General features: G+C 41.0%; 1 protein-coding gene across 2 annotated transcripts in view; it reads left to right on the forward strand.

Annotated features, from left to right (window-relative positions):
- fra (frazzled) overlaps nucleotides 1-13575 on the forward strand; it is a 28694-nt gene extending 15119 nt beyond the window's left edge. Inside the window, exons 2-22 of one of the 2 annotated variants that reach the window (XM_069040269.1) lie at nucleotides 5427-5589; nucleotides 5655-5791; nucleotides 6429-6642; nucleotides 6697-6921; nucleotides 6974-7118; nucleotides 7442-7602; nucleotides 7656-7771; nucleotides 7962-8445; nucleotides 8565-8847; nucleotides 8900-9106; nucleotides 9161-9449; nucleotides 9502-9866; nucleotides 9924-10071; nucleotides 10124-10285; nucleotides 10336-10530; nucleotides 10614-10652; nucleotides 10728-11096; nucleotides 11294-11380; nucleotides 11715-11910; nucleotides 11965-12146; nucleotides 12196-13575. In XM_069040269.1, the coding sequence (XP_068896370.1) occupies nucleotides 5427-5589; nucleotides 5655-5791; nucleotides 6429-6642; nucleotides 6697-6921; nucleotides 6974-7118; nucleotides 7442-7602; nucleotides 7656-7771; nucleotides 7962-8445; nucleotides 8565-8847; nucleotides 8900-9106; nucleotides 9161-9449; nucleotides 9502-9866; nucleotides 9924-10071; nucleotides 10124-10285; nucleotides 10336-10530; nucleotides 10614-10652; nucleotides 10728-11096; nucleotides 11294-11380; nucleotides 11715-11910; nucleotides 11965-12146; nucleotides 12196-12425 (4397 nt within the window). In that variant the 3' untranslated portion in view covers nucleotides 12426-13575. The remainder of the gene's footprint in view (nucleotides 1-5426; nucleotides 5590-5654; nucleotides 5792-6428; nucleotides 6643-6696; nucleotides 6922-6973; nucleotides 7119-7441; nucleotides 7603-7655; nucleotides 7772-7961; nucleotides 8446-8564; nucleotides 8848-8899; nucleotides 9107-9160; nucleotides 9450-9501; nucleotides 9867-9923; nucleotides 10072-10123; nucleotides 10286-10335; nucleotides 10531-10613; nucleotides 10653-10727; nucleotides 11097-11293; nucleotides 11381-11714; nucleotides 11911-11964; nucleotides 12147-12195) is intronic. The other variant, XM_069040268.1, reaches the window with a different exon arrangement.
- Nucleotides 13576-13618: the final 43 nt, after the last annotated feature.

A 13618-nucleotide genomic window follows, 5' to 3' on the forward strand; every position in this document is an offset into this window, starting at 1 on the left:
AGATGTAGTTCGTGTGACCCTTATAATTCGCATTATCTAACCAAACACTAACGAGATCTCGTTGGTTTTAATTAAAGCCGTAACAGTATTACGACCGCTTCCCTAATTTCAAAACGAAAATAATTTTAACACTGTGCGCGCTGCTCTTCCCCGAGTGCTGGCGCGCAAAAAGCGCCGGCCGAGCGTCCACCCCTGGGAAACACCGGTGGAGGGAGAGCTTTTTTTTAAATTAATTGCTGCAGGTTTTGCTCTCTTTGTTGATTTACGGCCCGAATTGCGCTAGGAGCGCAATAAAAACTTGATGGCGTGTTTTCTAAGTGGATGGATTAATTAGGCGCGCAATAAATTTGAAAAAACCCCGCATCTGGTAAAGCGTGTTTACGTGTGGCGCGATGGGGTGCTCGTCGTCTATTAATATGCCATCTGTGTGCTTCGGGAATTTTAATGATTGAGATATGTCAATGTCCAAGTGCGTTCTTGTAATTACAATAGCATTGCAGGATTTTTCCCGGTTGTTATGAATTTATTCAGATCTGAGCGACTCGATCCAGGTTAATTGGCAAAATGTATGAATTATACAATGCCTTAATTCCGCTTGTTGGATTTGAGACGTTGATCGGATGGACGGGTGAAAAAATGGAGCCAGTAAAGATGCCATCGTGTTTTTAATGGCGACTGAAACTTGTCGCTCCTCGAGCTTTTATCGCTTCCTACTTCTCGATTACGTTTTATTCGCGGCTTTTTGGCGTCCTCGCGTTTTGTTTTAGTGCCGTCGAACGTCCCAACTCGGTGATAACACAAGGGTTGTGGTGGCCAACCGAAATAAAGTGCTAAAAATGAAACGGACGGCGGGGTAAATGCCCGGAAAGTACCTATTCGTTTCCGCTCGGGTCCACCACACCTGCGTGGCAAACATCCGTAATAACCTTAAATGACGTCTCCTAAACGTTTGACACGAATTTTACTTTCGATAGCTTATCGATATTGATCGTCTCGTTTTGGTTGCTCCGAATTGTAAGAACGCATTACTTTAATCAGTGCAAAGAGGCTCTGAAGAAGTTTATGCTTCATAAACGAAACGTAATGGGCTTGGACCACAACCAAAATGACAAAACCGAAGCGGTCTGCATTGACGAAGCGGAAAGCGGACCAGTCATCCCAGAACTGAAAGACTTGGTCAATTCTTACGAATTCATTATTTTTAAAACTGTTTTCATCATAGATCAAAAATATTGTTTAACGTTGGGAGACAAAATAGCTGCCAGTGCTCAACTGGCATTTACCCATTTATAAAAGTACGTTTTATAATTGGCTGCAGCAGTTAATTTATCTTTCATTCAAATGCAATTGTTTTTACACTTGATGGAGTGAGGTAAGAGTAATGATTAGAACAGTAAATTGAAAGTCGATTACGTAGTGTGTAGTAAACGTACCATCACGTTTTTGTATAAATAATTAAAGGATAAACACCCTGAATCCGAAGTATTATCGATATTTTTGTAATGCTGAAAGTTTTTATTTTGACATAATTAAACTAAAAATAGTATATTCAATGAGCGGATAATGATTGCTATTACTCGTGAGGGTGATTTTGTGTCACGAGCCGAAAGCGAGTGGCTAATTCATCCGCGCGAGTATAGCCATGATCCGCGAGTAGAATACTATATTTTTTCTACGACTATGAAGAGGAATTGATAAATTAGACAAACTGAAACTGACGTTTTACAACTATTACTTTGTATACCTACTTGATAGAATTGCATTAAAATTTGCCATTGGACTTCATAAACTAGTTGCTATGAAATTTCTCGTGATTTTTTAAATTATTATTTAACAGGCCGTCGGTGATGAACCCTGTTATCTAATGAAAAACACTTGGTCCTTTTGAAAAATATTGGACATATTTTTCCTAACAAAATGATCACCTCGTATTTAACTTGTTAGAAACAAGATGAAGAATGAGCCACTTTTGAGAAATCATATTTCCTTGTACATCTAAATTGCCTATTCAAGACCGTGAACTACAACTGACATCGCAAATGGACCTCCTTCAAGATTACAATAATCTCTAAACCTTGATTTTATCTCTTGACTCTATCATGTTTACATTTTTAAGTTAAAATGTTAAACCTCCACAAAAAGTAGACGAACGATTTTCGTCCACGTTTTCCACTTGACATGCTGGAAAATAAACGCAAATTGCCCTGTGAAACGGCCATTATTAAACGAACGCCTTATTATTAACTGATTTGCATTAAAAAAGGAGAAAATTGTATGCCCAATAGAAAACATAATAGGGCATTGTTCAGAACTTTCGAAAGGAAATGGACAGTCTTGAGCGATGTTTATCAAGGCTAAAAGCAGACATTTTAAAATTTATTTTACACCTAGATCGAATCGATATTACTCCAATTTCGTCTTAATCATATCACCGCGCCTGAAAAAATTTCATCCCGCATCCATCCAAGAAATTGGAGACTTGAGTCAAACGACGCCACATTCGATTATGCAGGAAAAATATCAATTTCATGTTTTTAAATGGCACTTCTTCGAGCAGGATGTCATATTATGACCTCGTGGAAATGCCGCGTCGGATCATTACTGAATTGCGATCGTATTATATTGGCTCATTTCTTCAGGATATTTTGCTCGACTAACCCTCGATTACTTGCCGCCAAATTTGGGCCCAATCGAGCGGTTTATATCCCCCAGAATTTTGTTTATTTTTTATTGGTAGATTTTCGTAAAACGAGTTTCAATTCAGAATAGTTTACGGAAAAATTGCACGTAAAAATGTGCGTTTTAATGTTTTCGTTCGTCAGCATTACCAGTTGCTAAAGTAGGGTCAGAGTACAGGGATCACCTCAAAACGCGTAGAAAATTATTGATCACTCGGTTCGCTTGCACATTAACATGCGTTACGTAAGTTATTTTGTATTTACTTATCGTATCTTAACGGTCTTACTGACCCATACCAGTATTTTTCAAATGCAGCCGATCTGGACGCAGCTTTGTGCCAAAAGGAAATTACCTGTTTATAATCTGATGAATTTTTGTGTCGAACCCATTAGCCGTTTAATCTTCTTTTTTACTCGAATAAAATCATCGTAATCGAGTTATTCCGTGTCGGTTACGCTTTGGCCACATCGCCGGATTGCCTCAGTTCAATTTTTCTAATGGAAAAACTGGTAAATATGCAAATATGATCGATACCACTGTAAGCGAACACTTTACCTTGTTCCAGTAAGGTACAAAGTCTACGCGACCGCAGATAATTGTAGAGAGAAAGGCAACAAAAGGATCAATATTTGTTGCAATATTTATTGCCGAGTCGTCCAGTTCCTTTGTGTGCTGGGCGACACGACCCTACGTTTTGCCATCCCCGATAAATTATTCATTTATGATAATGAAACGATAGCATTAATCTCCTAATTAGCGCTAACATTGAAAAATAAATCGCCGTTTATCTTTTTGCCGATTTGTGCAAATATGCTGTAAAATTGCCTCGAAACGATTTGGTGTAATTATCGTGTCGCGCTAATTAATCCATGTAAATTAATCACTCCGAAGAGGAATTATTGCTGTAATATTAAATTCAAATGAATTGTGCAATTAAGATCAGTTTCCATGCGCTCAACCCGGACTTTATCAAAAGGGGAAATGCCGTACCCACGCAAAAATTACTCCAATCGACGACTTGAAAATGGTGAAAAGTCGCACGCGGAACTGCGGCAAAAACGGAAGCTCGCCGGAAAACTTGAGAAAATTTGGAGCTTTATTGTGTCGAAACTTTTAGAGCTGAATTATTAAACTTGTAATTAGCTTCAATTGAAGACGTCTTCGGTGTCAGGTTGAGGTGGATTGTTTGTTGTATAATTTAGTGGTCGTGTTCTTTGGTTTTTTCTCGAGTGCCAACCAGCCTTGCCCACGACAAGATGCCATTGTATTCCATTCACAGTCCATTGAATGCATTTTTATCACCAAGACTACAATGTGATTTATTATGAAACTCCACACCATACGAAAATATCATTCAATTAGAAACATCAGGCAATATAATTATTATTTCAAAATGTACGCAATAAATCTCGCTCCGGAATAAATTAAAATGTGAACCGAAAAATGCAGACCGTGAGATGTCAGATCGTTGATAAGGAGAGTACGAGTCGTACTCTTCACAACAGATGTTTGAACCCATTATGCTCGTCGACAAAGGGGCATTTCAACACACCGCTTCATGTTAGCACAGCAATAGATCGAATTTCTATTGTACATAACATCAGGACCGGCTATTAGCCTAATTTAAATAAAATGGCGCCCTATTAAACACATGTCCAAAATAAACGACTTTCCCATCCGGATTTCCACCGTCCGGACTTATTTTCGGGCGGCTTATTTTTAGGTGCGTGAAATCGATACTGTCTTTTAAGCGGAATCGAACGGGACGCCCCTGACCGGATATTCGTGTCGTGTCGAAACTTCCGGGTTGCATTTCAAAAATGAAACTTTCATAAAACACCACCCCGGAGAGAAATTCGACTCATAAAGTCGGAATTAAAAGGATGAACTGGACCCGGAGCGCCGAGTTAAATTTTTACAAGAGAGCCGTTCATTTCTTTTTGCATCGCGTCGTGCCACCTTGGGAAACGTCGAGGCTATTCTGGAAACGGACGTCGAGCAGACGGATTAATTTTTCCTATGACGTAAAAACTCCACTTCATCGAGGCGTCTCCGGCTCCATCTTCGCTGCGCTCGTGCGGGTTTTGTTCCCAGCACGTTTTCATTTTTACTGTTTGATTGGAATTTTTTTGTGAACACGGTTGCACACATGCCTCGTTCAGATAACCGCACCGCGGTCTATAATAAATTGGTGATTTTAGCGATAAGCGCAACGCACAACTGCTCTCGACTCAATATTATTACCGCACACTCATCGGTTAACCCCGGAGCACCATATGTGCAGTTATTCGCTTTTCAAGGCGGGGTAGCGGCACCTGGAGGGTGGAACCAACGAAAATGTCATGCTGCACATGATTGCTTTGTTGTGAAATGTTTTTATGACGAACCCGTTGTATACAAGATGCTCCAAATCATAGGTTTAAAATGACAGATTTTCGTTTTGTTTGTTTCGGAAAAAGTGTTTGATGCTGTGTTTACAGTATCTCATCAAAATTGATCTCGATAGGAATTGTGAACGATAATTGGAGGTCAAGTTGGACTCGACTCTATTATGAAATAAGTGCGACGTAAAACCGATTCGTCGAGTTAATTTTTTCCCATTTTATGCCCGTTTTAAGTATTTGTTTACAAGACAATTTAATTGCTTCCGAATTTTACGATTCGATGTACGAATAAAGAAAGAGTTGTGGACGAAAATGATTCGGTAGAACAGGATGTTGGGGTTTAGTCGTTCGATTTATTTTCAGGTCATGTTTTGGAGTTCACGGTGGAGCCCATGGACACGGTGGTGGAAGAGGGACAATCGGCCGTCCTGGACTGTGTCGTTAAGGCTTCGCACCCTTCGAGTGTCTTGATCCAATGGCTGGATCAAGACAGCCAAAAGCTCACTTACCTAAGTGATTCTTATAGGTAGGCGTATCAATTTTCGGAGCTGTATTTAATTAAACCGTCTTAAAATCTCGAATTACTTGCAGGTCTCAACTTACAAACGGTTCTCTATATATAAATAGTGTGCTGGAAGAACAAAGGCTGACGGGAACCTACCAGTGCATGGCCACGTTGCCGAATGTCGGCTCGATCGTGAGCAGAACCGCCAAGCTGAACGTAGCCAGTGAGTAAATCCATTTTCTGGGGCTCTCATTTAAATTACCTCGAAAAATGTGCAAAGTTTGTCGCCTTTAGAGAGAATTAAATTAATTTACATTTTCGTGACGCCTAATTTGAAATTAATCCTTTGATTAGCCTATAAACTTTTGCGGCTTTATAAATTTTCATCGGGGGGTGAGTTTTCGGCTTTTTCCTCTCGCCGAATTAATGCGAAAACTTTCCGACGAAAGACAAACAATATTGAATCGAACTTTTTTCAACTAAACTCGATTTGTGCCCGTTCCGGACATTAATCCCGTCATTCGATTCCATTTAAACCGACAAAAAGATGATTCGGTGAGATATCTCGAAGTGCGTGTCATCGCGCCGTTTACGTGTCCATCGATAGGACGAGAATAAAAGAGATGAATTAGTGCGAATTTGCGTAAAAAGAGAAAACCCGGAGGGACATTAATTTAATGAAAGATACAGTTTTCGGTGTTGTCTCGCAACCCGTCAACATTAACGTCCGCCGAAATAATGGGACCAAGTGAAATATCGCGTGCCCCTAAAGTGATTGAGGATCTGCAACGTCCTCAAATTTCACCGGTCCCGACTGATCGATCTGATTCCTCCTGCCACTGTCGCATTGTTCTTTCAAGGTATATCGGGTTTCCTGGAGGAGCCGCGCGACATCAGCGTCTACGTAGGACAGAAGGTCCATTTCGCTTGTCACGTGGCCGCGTCGCCGGCCGCCAGGATTCGATGGCTGAAAGACGAAAGACCCCTCCAAATCGACGAATTAAGAATGACCATCCTTCCGTCTGGGGCGTTGGAAATCGACGAAGCCATGGAGTCCGACCAAGGCTCGTACAGGTAACGAGCAATTTCCCTCGGTTCCAGTTAAAATCTGATCGATTTGAACCTCAGGTGTAACGCGTCAGGTTTAAACTTGTACAAATTAAGCAATAAGGCCGCACTGATAGTGAACGGGGATCACGAAAAGGCTGCTCACGTTGCATCCCCAACGTTCATAGCCCGACCAAAACCGGCTGTGGTCATCGAAGGTCAAAATATATCGCTGGACTGTGCAGCTAATGGCAATCCAAATCCATCAATAACGTGGCTCAAGGATGGTTACGCCATCGACATGACGTAATTTTTTCGAAAATTCTGCCGCAACGAAAAATCACAATTTTGTTTTCAGCTTTTTGGACAGTAGATTTAGTTTAGTCGGTTCCACAAGTTCCTTACGAATCACTAATATTAAGGAAGAGGACGCTGGGACTTACCAGTGTCGGGCAGAAAACAGGGAAGACAGCTTAGATGCCTCCGCTACGATTCAGGTTCAAGTGAGTCCCGCTTTCCTTTTTGTATCGATCAAAACTGCATGCTCGATGATAATGATGACACCTTTTTTATCTAATCTTATTTGACTTCCTGGATGCATTCGCTCCACACCTATCACACAACAAAACAAATAAGTTTATTGATCTGTTGCACAAATAAAGCGACAAGGACGTAACAGTGTTTTGACAAAATATTTGTACAAAGTTACGGAAAAATCGTCAGATAGTCCAGTACCCTTCTCTAGGGAGAGTTCTGTTTTTATCTGTTTTGCGAACAAAGTAAAGTGGAAGTGGCGCTTGTTACTCACAAGAACTTTGTGTTTTAGGTGCCTCCTAGGTTTTTAAAGAAACCCCAAGACAAAATAGAATTAGCGAATAAAGACATTGAATTAGAATGTAGTGTTCACGGTACTCCAGAGCCTAAAATAAGTTGGTTCAAGGACGGCGAAGTCATAACCTCCAATGAATATTATCAAATTGTCAACGGGTATTACGGTAAATCCTTGCCACCGGATTTGTTTGAGATGAATTCATTTTCAGGCACAATATGAAAATAATGGGTTTGATGACGTCCGATTCGGGCATTTTCCAGTGCTTCGCCGCGAATCCTGCGGGAAACATCCAGGCGGCAGCCAGCCTCAAAGTGATCAATCCTGGTTAGTATACCTCCAAAATTTCATCAATTACATCGTACAAATTTCTGTTGACATTTTTTATTTATGATTTTATTTTTATTTCTCCCTACATTGTACTCCTTTCCCGTCTCCTTCTCCGCTTTGTTTATCGTTATGTGCCACTACTGATAATACTAACTGCATGTTGTGTTTGTCGATGGTGCATGTGTAGAAACAAAAAAACCAAAATCGGGTCGTAAGAAAGCGAAAAAAGAGGATAACCATAAATCACCGATTGACAAGATGCAATCAATCACGTTGTTTTCACATTTAAAACCAGAAGGTGCCGCTAAATTAGGCGACGTAGACTTTGGTCACTTAGCGTCACGTAGGAATTACATGCAAGACTCCTCTACTTCGTCCACGCACAGTATTTATGATCCTCACAGCGCTTTTACGTCATTGAAAAGTAGCGAGTCTTATGATAATATTAACTTGGGTGATATTCAACATGCTTTTTTCCCCGCCTCCCCCAAACCTTTTCCAGCGGAAAGCTCCGTTGCCAAGACCGTTGAGGAACTGCCAGGATCTCCGCAGGACCTCAAAGCCCCCATCGTCAAAGCGAGATTCGTAACCCTAAGCTGGAGACCGCCGCATTTCAATAGCGAAAACATTCACACCTACTCGGTGTACTACCGACAAGAAGGAAGCGAAAGGTGAGATAAAATGTGGATATTTAATTTTGCTCGTTGACGTCAGTCACGATGAACGTTTAGTCTTCAGTCCGCACTTGTAGAGTACACCAGATTTCACTCAAAACACGTTAATATTTTAGGGAGAGGGTGCAAAACACGAGTCGGTCTCGTCTTGAAGAAATTAATATCGGAGGGCTGACCCCCAGCCGAGTGTACCACTTTAGAGTAGTCGCGATAAGTCCGAATGGAATGGGAGCATCTTCCGAAAGTCTGACTGTAACGACTCAACCAGAAGAACATGTCGCTAGCGCACCTATACACTTTGTTGCCTACGCCACCAGTCCCCGAAATATTTTCCTGAGCTGGAGACCTCCAGAAGTTCCCAACGGAATCATTCAAAGATACACCGTTTACTACATGGAGGTATAAAGAACGTAAATAATTGTTTCCCTTTCTTTAGTTTTTTGTTTTGAAGACGAGTTCTTCGCTCGAGCATAATATTGACACGATCGATTTGAGATACCACCTAATGGGTTTGTCAGTCTTCACGGAGTACAGTGTTTGGGTGGTTGCGGTGAACGAGAACGGGCCGGGGGCGGCAACCGAGGAGAAAATCGTGCGAACGTTGAGTACGGCGCCGTCAGAACCACCCTCGAACGTCACATTAGAACCATCAAGCACGGTAATAACGAGAGGAAGGTCGTAGACGCAGTTTCTTAGTTGTAAATTATTTCAGAGTGTAATTGTACGGTGGGAACCGCCACCGGTTGAACAGCAAAACGGTGTTATCACAGGCTATAAGCTGAGGTACCGAAAACAGGGTAAAAAGGGGTTAACGATAACGACCCCTGCCAACAAGAGGAACTACGAGTTGAATGATTTGGAGAGGGCGTCTCAGTATCAGGTCAAGCTGTGGGCTATGAACATAAACGGTACTAGTCCACCAACGGATTGGTATAACATCGAAACGTATCAGAACGATCTAGACGAGAGTCAAGTGCCAGACAAGCCAGGTCCTTTGAGGGGTAAGAGTTTGGTGCGTTTTAATCGGTGAGGAACTGCGATGTTGTGTTTTAGTGCGACCGACTTCTGACAAGCTGTACGTTTTGTGGACACAACCCGCCAATCCGAATATCAGAGTCAGGAGTTACATCTTGGGATGGGGGAAGGGCATTCCGGACATGTACTCCCAAGAACTGGACGAGAAAACTCGGAATTACATAATCGAGAAACTCGAAGCTAATTCGGAATACGTGTTAAGCTTGAGGGCTAACAACGAAAGGGGGACGGGACCTCCTGTGTACACGACTGTGCGGACTCAGGACGAACCGCCACCGGAACCGACCCCGCCGCTGATACCTCCAGTGGGGCTGAAGGCCCAGATCTTGAGCGCAACGTCAGTGGTCTTGTACTGGACTGACACCACGTTGAGTAAAAGTCAGGTGCGTATCTTGAATCAGGTCAAAGATAGAAACATATTTTTGTGGTCGCGTTTTCAGTACGTGAGGGACAGTCGTTATTACGTAGTCAAATACACTGCCGAAAAATTAATGAAGACTCGCTATCTGAATATCACCGACCTCAACGTAATGATTGATGACCTGAAACCCAACACGGTTTACGAATTTTCGGTGAAACTCGTCAAAGGTTTGTTTGCTATTTATGTTGCGAATTTAAACATTAATTTTAAACAAATCAGGCCGCAAAGAGAGTCCTTGGAGCATGGTTGTGCAGAATTCGACGTGGGAGTTGGCCCCGAATGCCGCCCCCAGAGACCTCGACGTGCATTTAAAAGAGGACGAGCCGCAGTTCGTCGAGTTGACGTGGCAACCGCCAAAAACTACCACCGGCAGAATTACGGGTGCGAAATGATATGGAAAAAGTGTGCACAATGTTGGTGTTTTTTTTAAGGTTATGTGATACTGTACACGGATAATAAGACGAAGAGTGATAGAGAATGGTTGCCACAGGTAACCAAGGGTGACAAGCATTCAGCCGTGTTACGTGACCTTAAACCCTTCACGGAATACTATTTCAAAGTTCAAGCGCGGAACAGTAAAGGTTATGGACCTTTTTCTAACGTCGTGATTTTCACAACAGGTCATCGTAAGTACAGTTCACACAAACGATTAAATCACGTTTTTATTTTTGATTTTGTTTACTTATTTTTTATTTTTTCTTATCACTAGATGTTGGTATATTGGCAGCTAGCTCGGGGCCGGTTTTAGGTAATTTAATTCTTTTCTTTTCGATCCGATTTCAGTGGTGACGGCGATTCCAATTTTTCCGTTGTTTATTTTCAGACGGAAAGGGAATTTTCTCAGGCACCATTATTCTATACATTTTGATCGGCGGTTGTATCATCGCCGTCACGACAGTCGGCGTAGTCACTACCGTTTTGTGTTGTCGGAGAAGAGAGACCACCACATCTCCAGATCGTAGCAAAAAGGGGTACCAGAAGGGTACCCAAAGTGTCAAACCTCCCGATCTCTGGATCCATCATGACCAGATGGAATTGAAGGCTATCGAAAAGAGCCAGTCCAATACAGATGGCGCCAGTAGTAGCGGTGCCATGACATTACCACGCAGTGTGGGAGGTAACGAATACGACACTCACGAGGGCATACATACCAATTCTCTTGATCAACGCACTTACGTTCCTAATTATATGGGTGAGTTCGTTTTCGGTAAATACTGCATGTTTGAGTTCTTGATTTGATGCCCTTCAGTTTAACTGATTAATAAAAAATATATAAAATGGCAATTCTATAAGTGGTACAGGTTGTGGTGTTTAATTCAAGTAATAATTAAAACTGGAAACTAATTTTTTTCTTTTATTTATGCACTGTTTTCGCTTTGCTGCACTTAGGTGTTTCCCCCGATGATAAAATCAAACGAACGGTCAGGTCTAAGCCAATTATTACGTTACCAGTGGACTCCAAGCCACCAAGAGAACGTAAGTAAAGTACTCTATGCTTGTGCCGTTGTTATCTGTAAAAAAAAAATAAAAATCGATTTTAAAAAATGCAAAATAAAAAATCAATTTCATGATAAAGAATAATGAAATGTAAAGAAAGAAGTTGGAGGATTGACGACAACTTCGATAAAATCTTAATTTAACTGCTAGCGTTGTTGTGGAAGTTGTTTACCAAGTAGTTAAAAAATAAAAGCATGAACTGTGTAACGCTGAGCTAAGAACTTAATGAAGTAAGTTGGTTCTTCTGTTTTGGTGAATTTTGTGGTACAAGAGTACTGTCTCTGGTTTCAAAATTAAATGTGGTTTCTTACAGCCATAGCAACCCCAATCAATACCACATCTCTGAGCCAATCCAGCTCAGACTCGACGCCTTCAAGCAGGCCTTCATATCCCCGAACTCAGTACAACATGGCTCGTGCTCACGTCACAGTAGATTCGTCATTGTCGAATCCGCCTTCAGAAAATCCTTATGCCTTACACCCCCCCGGTTGGATAGAATCGAACGTCAGGTACCGATATAACCTCAAAATCGGTGCGTTTTTTTTTGATAGTGGAAGTTTCAGTCAACCTCCACCAGTGGCAGCTCACATCGCCGCCAGTTCGCAGTACGCCCCCGGCTTGGGGGTGCTCGCGGAGTCTCAAGGGGGTAAACGGGTCCAAGCTCAGGGCCATCCTTTGAAAAGTTTTACGGTGCCGGCACCGCCCCCTATATCTGCCCCGGGAACTCCTCAACCGAAACATATAGGTGAGTGGGGATCGGTGGTGTCGGGTCGGTTTTAACGGAGAGGTTTTAGTGAGGCCTAACTCGTCGCCATTTAAAAAACCACCGACGAGCAGTACGAGCACGTTGACGAGTACACCGCCGTCTAGGATAAACCCGTCACATCCGCCCCCTCACACCGCTGAAGAAGTACAAAGACTGCAACCTTCACATTCAACGGAAGAACTCAACCAAGAAATGGCGAATCTAGAGGGACTCATGCTCACGCTTAGCACAATCACAGCGAATCAGTTTGAATGTTAAGGTGGTAGAAAAGACAGTTTTAGGCAGCTTGAAATTTATTTATTGAAGTGACTTAAATTACGATATTTTAGTGTTGATAATGATTAATTTATATAACCCAGGTGTTCAGGTTACGAAATTAATTCAAAACGTTGGTTTCTGCCGGAGCCAACGCTAATCCAACTCGTGAAGGGAGCTCTTTTAAATTTAGTTTAAATAATTTTTAGTTACTGAAAGATCTCAACGTAAACGTAATGCTGTTGCCAATCGGTACAAATTGGCTGGGCCTACTTTTATATGCCATATAAAATATAGACTATAAGTAAATTTTGTACGGCCATTTTATAAGCAATTTTCTTTTGTAATACGTAACGAACGGCTCAAAACTAGTTCCTTTTGTAGGAGTCTACTCTACTTTTGTTTAGTTAATAATGTGATATAATCTTACTTGACTTCTTCAGAAGAAACTGTCCACGATTCAGTATTCTTGCCTTGATTTTTGGTGGGCAAACTCACAAATACTCACTGAATATCAGAATTGCATTGGTGATCTCTATTGGCCTTCAACACACCAATAGTTGCCAAAAAGTGTAACGCTGATCATCAACATTTTCAACGATTTTATTTAAATATTTATAAACCGTTCTAGAAGAGTACAATCAGTTAATATTTAAATAAAATGGTGATGCCAATTTTTAACTTGTATATACTGTATGTAAAAAGTTCAATTGTATTTATTAAATAAATCGATTTTTACATTTTGTATTATTGTACATAAAATGTCAAATATATTTAAATTTTATACATTAGTACTAAATGTAACACATAATCTGCTAAAATGCTTTAAAGCAAATTTGTAAGCATAGAGAAACTATAATTTTCTCTATGTTGTAACAGTATTTTTTAACCGCGGTTTCTTTTAGTTATGTACATTGATATTACGTTTTAAATTGTACCTTCTACGAAACGTTCTGAAGTTTTTTCCTTTAGTGATGTACGTAATAAAGTGATGTGTGATTAATTGGCTAATTGCAGGCATGTTTCAATTTCACTTGCCTTAAAAATCGTTAATGTAACATATTTTACGAATCTTTTTTACTGTAGTAGTAGATAGCTACTTACTATTGTAATTTATGTGACTGATATTAAAATATAAGGATCTATATCGATATTCTGCATTTCTTAAAAGCTGCACCCACGAATAACTCATACCT

This window comes from Tenebrio molitor, chromosome 2, assembly GCF_963966145.1.
Source record: "Tenebrio molitor chromosome 2, icTenMoli1.1, whole genome shotgun sequence".
Classification (NCBI taxonomy): Eukaryota; Metazoa; Arthropoda; class Insecta; order Coleoptera; family Tenebrionidae; genus Tenebrio; species Tenebrio molitor.